Source organism: Schistocerca nitens, chromosome 1 (assembly GCF_023898315.1).
Source record: "Schistocerca nitens isolate TAMUIC-IGC-003100 chromosome 1, iqSchNite1.1, whole genome shotgun sequence".
NCBI classification, from domain to species: Eukaryota; Metazoa; Arthropoda; class Insecta; order Orthoptera; family Acrididae; genus Schistocerca; species Schistocerca nitens.
In genome coordinates, this window is record NC_064614.1 from 1,187,008,957 (window position 1) to 1,187,025,161 (window position 16,205).

At 43.0% G+C, this 16,205-nt stretch overlaps 1 protein-coding gene across 1 annotated transcript in view; it reads left to right on the forward strand.

Moving 5' to 3' along the window:
- The window catches only part of LOC126239243 (uncharacterized), a 64,263-nt gene that overhangs the window by 20,907 nt on the left and 27,151 nt on the right, over positions 1-16,205 (forward strand). Inside the window, exon 2 of the mRNA XM_049947846.1 lies at positions 10,068-10,262. Coding sequence (XP_049803803.1) covers positions 10,068-10,262 — 195 coding nt within the window. The remainder of the gene's footprint in view (positions 1-10,067; positions 10,263-16,205) is intronic.

The window sequence follows — 16,205 nt, forward strand, 5'->3', positions numbered from 1 at the left end:
ACTTTCTATGCATTAACTTTAAGTACCTCGAGGTGTTTGACGGCACTCTCTTCATCCTCTGAAAGTATAACCAGGTCGTGCGCAAAAACGAGATGTGGTATATAGACGCTGTTTCCACTCGTTTCCAAACTCTACGTTCCTTGAGTTCTTTCTCCCTCTCAATAAAATTCTTCTGGGTTTGAGGACGCATTGTCATCTGTAAAATTCCGACGTTTCGGTGACTGTTGCATGGCACCTTCCTCAGGGTGTATTGATAACAGTTATCAATACACCCTGAGGAAAGCGCCTTGCTAACTTTTATCAATACGCCCTGAGGAAGGCCTCTTGCAACAGTCACCGAAACGTCGGAATTTTACAGATGACAATGCGGCCTCAAACCCAGAAGAATTTTATTGACTGTGACAACGGCCGCGGAAGCCTACGTTCGCATTCTTTCTCGCAGTCTTCCATAAACTTCTGTAGGACGAGTTGAACAGAACAGGAGACAGTCCATCTTCTTGTCTTGTACCTGTCTGAATGTCAAAGGATTCTGAGATTTATTATTATATAATGTTCGTTTACCATTCCCTACTCTGTGTTAACTTACTAACCCTTTACTCTGTCGTATGAATTATTTAAGAGCTATTCTTTAATAGAATCTTTCAAATATGTGTAATTTAGCTCTCGTATTAAACTCCTTGGGCTATTTATTGCAGAGTTTTATACCCTTAGACAAAATGTTTGTATTCTTTGTTTGTTTATCCTTGTTATACGTAAAATTCATGTAGCTTTTTAATTCTGGTCTTGAAGAAACTTTCCAACCTGTCAAAACTCCCGATCTTTCAACATCTATTGCAATACATCCACCAGAAACTTCTTACTGCACTAAATCATCGGTTTCCCACTATAGTACTTAGACCCCTTCTTCCTGCCCTCAATTTCTTCCATAGCCAAACTGGCGTTTCCTTGATGTCTCAGGACGTTTGGACGTTTACTTTCCACGGGATCCTTCTATTAGTCACGTTGTGACACAAATTCCCTTTCTTCCCAACACGATTCCGTGACTCTTCTTTCTTTTTTAGCTATCAGAAATCTTGAGTACTCTTTTATAGGGCAGCATTCCTTGTTCGAACTGCTTATCGTCCACGTCTGATTTTCGTACAAGACTACACTTGAGAATAATACAGGAAAGATTTACTAAAATTTAAACTTGTATTGGATATTAAGTAATTTCTTGCTTTAGAAACGGCTTTCAAAGTTATTTAGAGTTTGCGTTTTACATCCTGCCTACTTCCACCTTCGTCAGTAATTATGCTACCCGAATAGCAAATTCTATCTTCGATTATTAACGTATTTCCTATTCTACATTTTCACAGCATCATCTTTTCTAATTCTACTACATTATGTTACCTTTGTTTTCCTTTTGTGGATACTCATCTTTTAACTTCTTTTCAAGACACCATGCATTGTGTTCAACTAATCTTCCAATTCCTTTGCTGTCTTTTAGGATTACAAGGACGGTTTTTATTTCATTTTCCAGAATTTTAAAATCCATTCCAGAGTTCGTCTTAGATCCATAACTGCTTTTACAAATAGAGGCCGAATCATAACTGTGTTTCAGTTCCTTCTTCGGGTAAAATAAGATTTCTGATATAACCTGTAAAGGAGGAATCCTACACGAATTTTCCATTACTTCATAAAAATGGGTGTAGTCAAAGAGTATCACGCAACCTCCTCGAGCCGTCGAGACCTACACTCCTGGAAATTGAAATAAGAACACCGTGAATTCATTGTCCCAGGAAGGGGAAACTTTATTGACACATTCCTGGGGTCAGATACATCACATGATCACACTGACAGAACCACAGGCACATAGACACAGGCAACAGAGCATGCACAATGTCGGCACTAGTACAGTGTATATCCACCTTTCGCAGCAATGCAGGCTGCTATTCTCCCATGGAGACGATCGTAGAGATGCTGGATGTAGTCCTGTGGAACGGCTTGCCATGCCATTTCCACCTGGCGCCTCAGTTGGACCAGCGTTCGTGCTGGACGTGCAGACCGCGTGAGACGACGCTTCATCCAGTCCCAAACATGCTCAATGGGGGACAGATCCGGAGATCTTGCTGGCCAGGGTAGTTGACTTACACCTTCTAGAGCACGTTGGGTGGCACGGGATACATGCGGACGTGCATTGTCCTGTTGGAACAGCAAGTTCCCTTGCCGGTCTAGGAATGGTAGAACGATGGGTTCGATGACGGTTTGGATGTACCGTGCACTATTCAGTGTCCCCTCGACTATCACCAGTGGTGTACGGCCAGTGTAGGAGATCGCTCCCCACACCATGATGCCGGGTGTTGGCCCTGTGTGCCTCGGTCGTATGCAGTCCTGATTGTGGCGCTCACCTGCACGGCGCCAAACACGCATACGACCATCATTGGCACCAAGGCAGAAGCGACTCTCATCGCTGAAGACGACACGTCTCCATTCGTCCCTCCATTCACGCCTGTCGCGACACCACTGGAGGCGGGCTGCACGATGTTGGGGCGTGAGCGGAAGACGGCCTAACGGTGTGCGAGACCGTAGCCCAGCTTCATGGAGACGGTTGCGAATGGTCCTCGCCGATACCCCAGGAGCAACAGTGTCCCTAATTTGCTGGGAAGTGGCGGTGCGGTCCCCTACGGCACTGCGTAGGATCCTACGGTCTTGGCGTGCATCCGTGCGTCGCTGCGGTCCGGTCCCAGGTCGACGGGCACGTGCACCTTCCGCCGACCACTGGCGACAACATCGATGTACTGTGGAGACCTCACGCCCCACGTGTTGAGCAATTCGGCGGTACGTCCACCCGGCCTCCCGCATGCCCACTATACGCCCTCGCTCAAAGTCCGTCAACTGCACATACGGTTCACGTCCACGCTGTCGCGGCATGCTACCAGTGTTAAAGACTGCGATGGAGCTCCGTATGCCACGGCAAACTGGCTGACACTGACGGCGGCGGTGCACAAATGCTGCGCAGCTAGCGCCATTCGACGGCCAACACCGCGGTTCCTGGTGTGTCCGCTGTGCCGTGCGTGTGATCATTGCTTGTACAGCCCTCTCGCAGTGTCCGGAGCAAGTATGGTGGGTCTGACACACCGGTGTCAATGTGTTCTTTTTTACATTTCCAGCAGTGTATTTTTTAAGATACAAGCAGTCATAATTAGTAGAAGTAAAATAGGTTTTCAATCGAAAGGAAAATTAGCGGCAGCAAAGCGTGGCATTATTTTCAGAACAATTTGTTCGCACACTTCATTTCACTCTGAAAGTACAGGGAATTCGTAGCTGTAAATTTTATTTCACCATGAACCATCTACAGGCACTAGTTATTAAAATATAGAAAGGACATAACATTTTCGTTGACGTTGAAGTATTTCGAAATATAAAATTGGTGTTTTATGTTTAACTATGTCATTTTGGGTTACACTATGTGAGAATTCCTCTCGTCTATTGGATCTGTCGATCGGAATACTCTGAAAGACCTCCAGTTGATTTTTTTGCCGCAAAGAGATCATGACGGAATGAGATTTGCACTTCGATAGGATTTCGACTGGACTCTGCCTTATATTACACTCTAGTCTCAAATTGGCAGTATTACTATTCCGATAGCTATCCTACGGCTTCTCTGCGTAATGAAGACCATGGTCGTTCCAGCTTTTATACTTTTAGAACCGTACGTGGGCTTAGCGTAAGAAAGTAGCACTGTCGGAAGCAAATTTCCTCTTTTTATCTAGACAAGTCAGTGTTTCTTTTTTTTAGTATCGCATTTGACTTATTTGTATCATTATTTTTCCTAAGCACACCGTTCTCAATTACCTTAATTTTATGGCTTTATTTTTTCTTCTTGTACGATTTTACTTTTCTGCTGTTCTTGATTAGTTTCGCATAGCTAAGTACATGTTCATAAATGTAGTCTTAAGTCCGTACAATAAGATTTCTTTCTGCTCATTGTATTTTTAACACATTTCGGTTTCCCAAATTTACAGTCGTTTCTCCTTGTGCTGTTTTCATTGACTTTCATTGACTTCCCACGGCATTCAGGAACTCTGTCTTATTTGTAGATTATTGACGTAAAAGCGCCGGCCGAAGTGGCCGCGCGGTTCTGGCGCTGCAGTCTGGAACCGCGAGACCGCTACGGTCGCAGGTTCGAATCCTGCCTCGGGCATTGATGTGTGTGATGTCCTTAGGTTAGTTAGGTTTACCTAGTTCTAGGTTCTAGGGGGCTAATGATCTCAGCAGTTGAGTCCCATAGTGCTCAGAGCCATTTGAATTTTTGACGTAAAAGCTATTATGTTTTACTAATATCTCGTGGCCCTACATGACAGATTACAGACCTCTTTCACAGCTTCTGTTTTTTTCGTACCTGCTATTCATTACTTCTACCTATTTTATTAAATATACCGTCTTGGCTTTGGCAAATATATGAAAACAAAATTCAAAACAAAGTCGGAAGACGTCAATATTTTTAGATAACTACTTTCAATGTAAAGTAATAGTCAGTAAAGTAAATAACAATCGGATTTCATGTAGTTCTCTTTATCAGGCACACATCTAGTCCCAATACCTCTAGTGGCGTCCTCAATACATCTAGCTTAAGCCAGCGCGGTACCGCTTCGTAGTTAGTACGGTAATCACTCTGCACTAACAAATAGTTCCATTGTTAGGCCAATAACTTCGGGCTTGCTACCGCATTTTGCAGCAGAATTATTGCTGCATTCGTCTCGATTCTTTATTCTGTCTCTTCCGCTGTGCTGACTATATGCCATTTGCAGACGACTCACACGTAAAATAGAATTAACCAAGATCGTAGATTGCCGATTTTCTGCTACGACCACTTGCAGACAAAACATAGTGCTCAGTTCCAACAGCGTGATAATTGCTATAAATTCACGTAACCTGAGTACTGAAATTTTCTTAATTGTTGTGTTGTTTCCAGGACTATAATAGATGCCTTCTATATAACTTTAATTTGTACTGTGTTGGTACCACCTGCTATGTTCGAAAGTGGCGCTATGTAATAGCTAGTTATTTTGCATTGACAACTGAATATTTTCAGCTAATTATAGTTAATTTCTACGCCATTACCGTAAGTCACATGGAGTCCCACTGATATTAATTGTTCCAAGGAAAACTGATATTCATCAGTGAAATTACTGCATTTATCTTTCAATTTACCACGTCTATGTTCTTCACATATCACATGTCTGCTTTTTGGGAAATCAGCGTGTAAATCATTTCATCGAATACTTTTGTTGAGGGGGGGGGGGGAGGAATTAAATTCAGCCATTTAGTTTTATGACCATTCCTCTCGAATTTCCAGCTGGATTGGCTCTTTGACTACTAGCCGACTAATGTTATTTGCTGTGCATTCCCGATTTTTTTTTTTTTGTCACTACCTCAGTCATCTTGCATCTTTAATTCTAAACAGAGTATCGGACGATCAGCAGGGACTGGTTATTAGAACTGATCGTAAAACCGACAATATCACTGTTTCTTTTTGTTTTCTAACTGCTGATGATCGTGCAGCCAACCTTAAGCCAACGTACGTATAAACGAATAATGCCTCTCATAAAAATGTGTATAATGTAACCACTTTTCCTCTTTTTGAAAGAAACTTATTTGAGAATTGTTGCAAAACTGACACCGATTTGTAGACACAAATAAATCCCAATTCGAACTCTTTTAAGATCGTTTCGATACTGAACTTACAGGCAAAAGAAATTAATCATTTGTTGACATGTATATGTGATTTGTACAGGAAAACTAGAGACGTCCCGTGTTGCCCTATTGCAACTGCTGTACAAGACTAGTGTTTGGTACGCTAATGTAGCAGAACATTGAGAAGAAATTTCGAAATACTAACACGTCTGAAACCTCTCGACACAAGGAAAAGTAAAAACGACAAAAGAGAATGTCGGATGACGTCTTGTTCCGAAAGACAATGGTACTTACCTGTGTACACACTTTGAAAACGCATATTCGGCATGGTCCTACATCTGTAGGCTCACCCTATATGAAAATAATTTAAATTCTTTCAATAGTGGAATTCCACTTGAGAAATAGGATGTTGCAGTTTAGACTTGATATTGATTCTGTAGTGACTATCGATACCAGAAGGAGTTTCTAATTCAATATTGAGCACACACGGGCTCTTTCGTCTCTTCACGAGTGACTCGTTAATCACGTTCTCAAAACTTCTGTATTCCCCCCCCCCCCCACCACCACCATGTATTTATTTCTGTATTCTGGTATTTCTTTCCTTTTTTCGCACTGTTGTGGATACATTTTACCGTTTTGTTCTATTATTTTCCAGTCCTCCTCGACTTCTGTTAAAAATGTAGTGATCACACTTACTTGGCCAACATTTTATTCTGTGATGTGGATGGAAACCAAAAAGAATTTAAATCGTGTTATGCAGTTCAGCGCACATTAATAAATACAAATCAAATTATTTCCTCTGTTGTTGGCTGTTGCCATACCTAATTGCTAGATGCAGTATCAATTATGACACAGGGTGATATTTTCAAACCTCCTTTGGACGAATATGAGAACTTCTGCCTTCCACAGACAACACCCTACCACCAGAAATACGCGACAATGTTTGCCGGGCAAAATAAGTCATCTCTCTCCCTCTTTCCAAACTCCACAGGGGCCCTCTTTGCTCTACTTCGTCTTCTGTGGGAAAAAAGGTAATGTGGGAAAACGGCGTAGCAGACCTTAAGAATAGTTACCAGAACGAATCTATCATTCTACGCCGCCGTTGGAACGAACAGACTGCGAAGGAATTTCTTTCCTCGCTTAGCACACTCTTTGTCAGGCGGCTTGATCTATGAAGGGTCTAGCTTTAGATTTGAAATATTCTCTATACCGAGGTCCCATTCATTCTGCAGAGGAACCCCCAGCTTTCAATGTCTACCCTAAGCCTATTAGACGCTCCTACAGGTTTTGTGCGATTTTGGTCTCGGATACACGTCTAGCGATATGTAGACGTATCTGTAGACAAAGACTAGTCTCGCATACCACTGCTAGCTGGACAAAAAGTTACAGATCCCCTTCAGAATTGGAGAAGAGGTGCACCTGTTACGGTAATGATGTGCACGATGTATAGGACGAGACGCCTCTTCTGCCTCCGATAGTTTGAACTATGAAGAACGAACTGATGTAAATCCTGTCCTATTTTTTAAAGCATTACGTTCACCTTTCCACCTATTTCCACTTCCAGTGAGATGTTTGTATTTGAAAAACTCTTGATTTCAATGGCGATTTTAAGGTACGTCTCCTCGAACAGATGACAAATAATGATATACAGGTACTTACTGGAAAATACATTGTACCATGTGTATTGACATGAAAGAGGACTTTGCTGTTTTCCTTTTTTTCTATTTATTTATTTATTTATTTTTTTTTTTTTTTGCAACAAAAACACTTTTAAAAGTATCTTTTCATTAGATGGTACTGTAATCTTCCCTATACCTTCGTATGTCTTAAAGTGGTAAAAAATTTCAAGAAAGTTATTTCCTTTGTAAACAATAAACGATGCAAGTCCACTCGCAGACCAGTCACTCTCCTACTGTTGAGTACACCACCCTACTCTGCCTCTAGTCATCTCCATGCCACAACGCCTTTTACATAGGCAAAAATGGCAATGGACTCCGTGGCAAACAGTCATGTTCTATTCCAGCTGACTTGACCAAGACATCGAGGCGACTTAATCATAAGTTCACAACCTGAAACGCGTGGCACTGTCCCAATGACGCAGTTTCGACGGTTGGCCACACTCGAGAAACAATGAGAAAAAGACATCAAATTTTAGGGGACGAACGATGCCTCTTAGAAACTAACGTGGATTCATCGAGTACAGGCTTCATGAAACCAGTGCTCACCCGTGAGGCACCTACATTGATGTCTTGTTTCTTAACCGTAACAAAACAACACTTAAAGACCTCCAGGACCCGTAGAGTGTCGTGAGGGCAAATTCAGTATAGGAACTCATGTATAGAAACGTCGTTCAAGAACACGTTACGAAGACCTACGCATGGCACTACCACCACAGCTAACTTACGTTTATAGAAGGTGATAAAGGTAAAAATGGTCCGAAAAATAATTGATTCACCTTAATATAGGCAAACCAACTTACATCACCAGTCTCGCGTGCAGAAGATGTAAGCTGTGTTGCCTATCTTAAGGTGAAGTTTTACTTTGTCCACCCTGTACTTTCAGCCAGAGGTGTTTGAGAAGGACAGACAGACTGGGCGTTATTTAACGGCCTGAATGCTAGCAAGTTAATTGGCGGAAGTTGAGTTTGCCGTTCCTCAGCCTATAAACTGCTCTTTGCTTTGAAAGTGGATATGGAGCGGCAGCCATTGGTCCCGACATCAGTATATAGGACGCTCTGTAGCTTCGTTGGATGATGTTGGCAGAGACAGGTTCCTATTCTCAATGTGACAGCCTCTTCAATTCCTCCCCTGTTCGTCGGATCGTTTTATTCCATACTGCGTGATAACAGTACTCACACAGGTAACAGTTTGTATGTAAGCCCTCCTGGAGAACAGAATTAACACTCTTAGACAAATTTAATTTCTGGTGTTGTTGACGATTCTGATTGAATGTGATCATTGAGGAGATATCAAAATATTGTCAAGAAATGCGAAAAGAGTTGCCGATGATCAGCACTTGGTTTAAATACGTTTGATAGACGTGAATGCTATCTAATGCAGAAAAATGACGAAAAGAATCGCTATGATGTGACTGTACGGTCAACAACAAACCAATGGAACCATTCACAAGCATCAACTATCTAGGCATGTTCTTGGGGATGTGGTTCGTCTATGCAACTAAGTGAATGGCTGTTTATTTTATACCGTAAGCTTTTCGCTTCTCTTTATTTGTGAAGCATCTTCACTTCCAACCTGAAGGTGTCGTCCTGAGTTGTTCTTATATGGTCTGCGTACACCAGGATGTTCGATAAACACCCACAACCAACACACAGTGGAAGTAAAATGTTCAAGTGAAATGTGCTCGCAAACGTCGAATATCGGACATCCTGGTGCAAGACCGCTCCAAGACATACATTTGGACTAATAAGATCACAACATCTTCACTGAAGATACTTCATAAATAAAATGAAGCAAAACGCCTATGACAGAAATCAGCCTTTCACTTAGTTTCACACACGGACCACATCTATCAAAACATAGGACGAATTAAGGAACCACAGAAAACACTAAAAATGACGATATCCAAGAATTTGTTTCCAGAACAGTTAAATGTGGAAACAACCACATAAGTATAGTCATATTGAAGACAGATGATGCACAGAGTTTTACGGAAAGTGTCCTAAGGAGTACATATCCCTTACGAAGCAGATCGTTTACAGGACTTTCTTTCGACAGATTCTTGAGTACTGTTAATCCGCTTGATATTCTTACCAAGTAATTTTAACCAAGAAGATTCACAGAACAGCTGTTGGAGTTGTTTATACAGCTTGAAAGTGTCAATGCTCAGCGGTCTCTGCTGTGAGGTAGTATAAGAAAAAACACTGTGTGACTCAAAAACGTGCGCACAAAGTTCAGACAGCCTACGCCATAGCTCGCACGAATCCTCCCTCGGGCATGGGTGTTTGTGTTGTCCATAGCGTAAGTTAGTTTAAGTTAGATTAAGTAGTGTGTAGGTATAGGGACCGATGACCTAAGTAGTTTGGTCCCATAAGACCTTACCACAAATTTCCAATTTTTTTCCGTTATCCGTGCACTAATCATGGCTGGACCTAAACTTCCATACGTCGTCCTCCGTGTGTCACAACCTGCACTCATGCGTTATCTATTTTCCCGTCCAGGAAGATCATTGTTATTGAGAGCGGAGGGCCTGGTATTGACGAATGAATACGAAATAGCATTGCCTGAGTTATTAAGGATCCTTCGGATACGTATACACGTCCGAAGGAATATTGCTTTGTACTTGTTAATAACAAAGGCATTGCAATTTCGTATGAAAACAAGGTGTTCCTAGTGGTGAAGCTGGTGAGTAATGGGGTTTTGTTGTTTCTGCAGCAGGTGGTGGTAGCACTGGTGGCGACGTGGCTGGCGGGCTGCGTGTGGAGCCAGCAGGTGCCGTTCAACGGGCTGCAGCTGTCCATATCTGGGCCCGGCTTCAGCCACGTCCAGTCTGTACCCGCGCCGGCGGCCGCCACTGCAGCCAACCCCACGCTCAGCAGCCTCTTCGCTGCGCAGAGGACGTATGCGCAGGTACGCGTCTTATTTACACTCCTTGGCTAAAAAAAATGAAGCAGTCAGAAGGGAAGGACGAAACGAAGCGAAACAACAAAGGTTGGCAGAATGTGTGATGGTACTTCAGTGATGACCAGCTGGTATCATATTTACACAGAACTTGACGGAATGAGCCCACTAATCAGTATGATTTGGCACCCACTTGACCTGGATGCACGCACCAATTTTATTGGGAAGGGTGTCGTACAGCCGTCGTAGCCTCTTCTGAGGTAAGATGCCCAACAACTGTTGTAACTGACCGTTGAATTCTGGGGTGCTGGGGTACTGCGACGAAGATAATGTGCGAGCTCGGACGCCAGGTGAAAGCTGATGTCGTCAAGCCCTGAATGGAAATTGTGCAACGGATAACTGGGGAGGGGAGCTTGAGAGCGCTACCTAGAGAGCGTGCCCTTTCTGAACGGTACTAGGCAAGGGGCTGGAGGGCTCACACGCTGATGTGTGGCTCCCTGCATTCTATATCTTTTATTTTAAATAAATTCCTTTAACTTGATTTCTTTGTGATTTTTAAGGTATGTTAAAGATTGATGACAGTTGATTACCTATTTATTTTAAGCATTATCACTCGACTTTACAGCGATTGCAGCAATTGTTTCAGTTTACAGATATTACAATTTTACAACTTATAGCTCGGGTATATTATATACTAATCTGCACGCACATTTCTACGGGTAAGACGGAATTGCGTTGGCCAAACGTATACCACCAAAGTCTCCCAATATTTTACATAGGATAACGGGCAAACTGGGGACCAGATACATTAACACAGGGGGTCAAATTTCCGAAATTAAACGAGCACATTCATTTCCTTACACAATCCGAAGCTGGAAATAAAAGAATTAGTACAAATATTCAAATACCTCTCTTCCATGAGTGAACATTGAGACAGACGCACTGAGGGCACGTCTGCTCACTTACCAGTCTTCTGTAACACTCCCCGAATATGGCGGGCAACCGGTGGTCTTCCTGGGCCCCGGTGGAGGGGATGGTCGAACCACCCCAAATCTTGTGACACTGGAAAGTCTTTGAATTTTACCTGCCTGTGCAGTCTCTCTGATCCCCTACCCAGGAGTAAGGTCGGCACTACTATACTACAGAACTACTTCCCAACTAAGATTTGGCCACGCTTTGTGGAAAGGTGTGAGGAGGATTAGGAAAGTTCATGTGCAGATTCACATTCACGTACAAGAAATGCACAATACACGACACATATAAATATGTATTATGAAGCCTGACACATTTCTTTCCACCCGTCCACATGGGTTCTGTTGCACCCGCGGCCGCCCGCGTCGTGTAATAAAATTGGCGGCGGAGCCGCCTCTGTATTTCCCGGTGCGAGCGAGCAGCGAAACCTGCTGCTTATGGAGCGAAAACTACTGTACCATTTCAGTACTTTGTATCAGGAAATACACTTGGGATCTTTCTGCCCACGGTAACACTTCAGCACCAGACACTTCATACGGAGATGTGCCGTGCGGGATCGAGCAGTGTCCTGTTGAAAAACGACAGCGCGTTGTGAGAGGTATCACATGAGGGGACAGAATGTCCTTGACGTAGTGTCAGTTCCCTTAACCACTACCAGACGTGTTCTGAAGCCTTACCCGATGGCTCAACATACCATGACACCCGAAGTAACAGAGCTATTCCTCTTCAGAACAATTAAAGAATGCGAAACGTCTTCCCAGGTCGACGTCATACTTGCCGATGATCATCAGCCGGGTTAATACAGAACTCAACACAACGCGACACCATCCATCAGCAGGCCAAAGACCTTGCCGCAGTGGTAACACCAAGCCGGCCGGGGTGGCCGAGCGGTTCTAGGCGCTACAGTCCGGAACCGCGCGACCGCTACGGTCGCAGGTTCGAATCCTGCCTCGGGCATGGATGTGTGTGATGTCCTTAGGTTAGTTAGTTTTAAGTAGTTCTAAGTTCTAGGGGACTGATGACCTTAGAAGTTAAGTCCCATAGTGCTCAGAGCCATTTGAACCATTTTTTTCGTAACACCAGCTCCCGTCAGATCTCCGAAGTTAAGCACTGTCGGGCTTGGCTAGCACCGATGGGTGACCATCCGGTCTGCCTAGCGCTGTTGGCAAGCGGGGTGCACTCAGCCTTTGTGAGGCAAACTGAGGAGCTACTTGCTTGAGAAGTAGCGGCTCCAATCTCATAATCTGGCAAACATCCGGTAGAGTGGTGTGCTGACCACATGCCCCTCCATATCCGCATCCAGTGACGCCTGTGTGCTGAGGATGACGCGGTGACCGGTCGGTACCTTTAGGCCTTCATGGCCTGTTCGGGAGGAGTTTAGTTTTTAGTTTTTATGCACCAGCAGTCCATACATCCCAGTCACGATGCCATTTGTGTTGTAGCGTTAACGGTAAACTACGCTTGGGACAGTAATTCCCTAGTCTGGCTGCACCTAGTCTCTGACTATTGGTGTGGGTTGAAAAGTGGTCTCTGTTCCTCGTTGCGGGACAACAGGCGCAAATGTGGTTTACGATGTGCTTCGCGCACAATATTGCGATGCTTCCCTGCTGTGGTCAGACATGGTCGACCGAAACCTTCACGTCGAGAACACCTGCCCTCACATTCCCATGCTGGGCCCCAGTCACATCCATCTCTCATTCGATAGGTTTTTGCAAGCCATTTCATTGCAATATATGCCACAGGTAAGGTAATATTGTTACTTTTTCGACCCTCTTCATCATAAATTCCACTAGCATTTTTTCCTCTCCTATTGCGAAAAGCTTCATTCATAATTTTTAGTGCATCTCATTCATTGTAAGCATGTTTCACCACACCCATACTTCAAAAGCGTTCAAGAAATTTTCCTCCTGGACTTGCATTCGGGAGGACGACGGTTCAATCCCGCGTCCGGCCATCCTGATTTAGGTTTTCCGTGATTTCCCTAAATCGCTCCAGGCAAATGCTGGGATGGTTCCTTTGAAAGGGCACGGCCGACTTCCTTCCCCATCCTTCCCTAATCCGATGAGACCGATGACCTCGCTGTTTGGTCTCTTCCCCCAAACAAACCAAACCAATTTTCCTCTTTTCCATTGTTTTGATTCACTACCATACAACAGCAATCTCAGGACAAAACTCTTGGCTAACCCTTAGTTCTATTTTTTTTTTCAACATCTGTGAACCAAATATAGTTTCTCCGCACACCTTCAGATTTCTATTACTTCGTAAGTACCGAAAAGACATGACTTTTTCAGAGGCCTTCCCTTCCAAAGTTTCGACAGAACATTGATACTAGTTTATCCTTATAACTTTTGCTATTCCCGCATTTATCCCTATTCCATGACTCTTTTGAAAAAGAAAATAGTTTCATAGGCGTACGTGAGTGATTAAATTGTCAACTACTTATTTTCATATTAGCTGGGGTACCCAGCTTCGCTCAGAGAGTGATATGAGATTGTGTGGTAGTTGGAATAAAAGGATAAATTTAAAGTATAAGGAGTAAAAAAATATATTGAAAATACGTTCTATTTATGATGCTTGTTTACAAACAACATTTTTCAGTTTCTTATCCGGGGTATTTATAATGCAATTTTTCGAATTTACGTATAGTTGAGAGAAGAAGGAATCTGACGTTGACCCTTGCGCTTTGTTAATTGTAAAACTGTAGGTCAATGCGATTGGAAACTGCTGTCTTTTAAATTGGAATGGCAGTTCAGTAGAGATCAGTGGCATTCTGGCGATTATTAGTGTGCGTCATTTCTGCTTTCCAGTCATAAGTTCGGCTTTGATGATGTTAGTCGATAGCTGTTTGACAATAATCCTTGTTCCATTATACCGTTTTGGCGAGTTGAGATTTCTGAGTGGTATTCAATTTCAAGACGAAGGCAGTGTAATGGCACTCCTGGTATTTGTAAGGAGTTTAGAAATTCTGTAGGAAAGTTCACACATTCTTCGTCGTTTACTATCGATTTCTATCTTCTCCCATCGCCCGGAAATTTTAATTTGATATCGTCGCCAATATTATTTTTAGTTGCCAAAATCGTGCTTTCAAATAGCCAGTCAGGACTGGTATAGTTTTGAACAACGCCTGCATAAATTTGGTCGATGAGTTCGTTTTCAGCAGTGGCTACGTCGCAGAAATCACTTTCGGGTTTAATGAGACCCGTCGTCTGGTCAGTAGAATATGTGCCTTCGCCCGTTTGTATAAGTTGTTGAGCAAAATGTGCTGTTGTCTCGTCTTTCGATAGTTCAACTCTCATTTTTTTGTTACTCGCAGTATTCGTATGTGTGGCCAGAGACGTAATTTTTTTTAAACATATATTGATTTCGTCTGCTGGTGAAAATCTCAAGACTGTATGAGTAAAGCTAATCGCATCACTTCAAAGCTTGCTCGCGAGTCTTGTAATGTTCTGTCCAGGGCTAACAAAGCGCTTAGTAACGTACGGCCTAAGTGAGGCCTCAATAGCTATCTGTTTATAATTATATGTATGCAGCCAAGAAGAATCCAGTACAACCAGGTAAGTACAATATATATTATTTTTTACCAACGACTTCTAATTATTTTAGTCGTTGCAGATCCAGAACATGCAGCCAGCACCTTATCGACGTTACTGACAAACCTGCTGTGATTTATATGTTTCTATTTAGCGTTGGCCACCAGTGAACCTTGGCGACGACTCGTTCGTCGTCATTATAACAGTTTGCTGTCTTTGGCTGTTTGAAATATTGCCAGGTCACTGCCGTTTCTTCACATACTTAAAACTTTTTTTTTTATCTTTGATGGTTTTGTCGATACCCGTGGGATGAATTCTGTCTTGCAGCCATATAAGATTGTGGAAGTGAGGCAGTCCTCGTTTTTGTCATTCGATTGAGTACATCCGACATCTGACGGATCCAAAGATGTGGTAGGCTGTCGTGACTTGTTTTTCTCGGAAAACGCGGGCTGTTGCGTCGTGTCGATGCATGGGGGCTTGTCCGTATCTTACTTAGTTCTTCCATTTCTGGCCACGACGTGTTGCATGTGAATATTATGAAGAGGTCAGGTCGTCCATATTAGGTAATGGCTTCTCGAGTGTATTCGTGCAAATGTCTTGGACTTCCTATGTATGGTGAGGGTAAAATTTACCATTATTCTATTCATGATTGCGTCTCGAAGGTGGATGTATTCGTCCGTGCGTAGCTTCCTCTGATTCAGTCTTACGTAAACCATCCGTTCCGCTTCTGTTGTTGCTTGCATATCTTCCAGGAATCGTTAGAATAAACGGCGAGTGCTGAGACTGTGATTGTATGTTTCATTGTCTCTGTTTATCAAGCGGTAAGCACAGTACTCCTTGGTTTCTACGCTTGTTTCAGGTTGAACATGTTTTACACTTCAATGATATCCGTCGTCTCCGTGCGGAAATATTAATGATACTGAAGGACATCACATGAACGGTGTGCCTCTGAAGTGCCTTGTAGTCCTTCTCTTCTTCGTTGTACAATTATGTTTCCGTTTGCGTTTTCACTGTCCACAATTACGATGGGGACTTTGTGTATCTGAGGTGCATTAAATCGACGTTCGTGTTCTCCAGGTAGTCTCCTGTCGACTCGAATTATAACTTTACAGTCATCAGAAATCATTCGGTCTAGTGCTGTTTTGAATATGTGAAACAGTTGATTGTATTTGAGTAAGATCCTCTGTACATCTTGGACTACTTCTGGTCTCAGTCCATTGATATTTGTGCATCATTGATCAGTTTCTGTTCCTTCATTTCCGATTAAACATACTTGTAGAAATTCATGGTGTTCGTTGGCTAGTGGTAGTAATGATCCCATGTCGTGATAGATTTGTCCTAGAATGAAAAAATCATAGTCGATCTCATGTCTGTTAGTGTTGATCGAAGTGACACCGAAAGAAGTCATTTGGAAGGAGGCCTAGTATGCTTCTATATTTTGAAGAAAGTG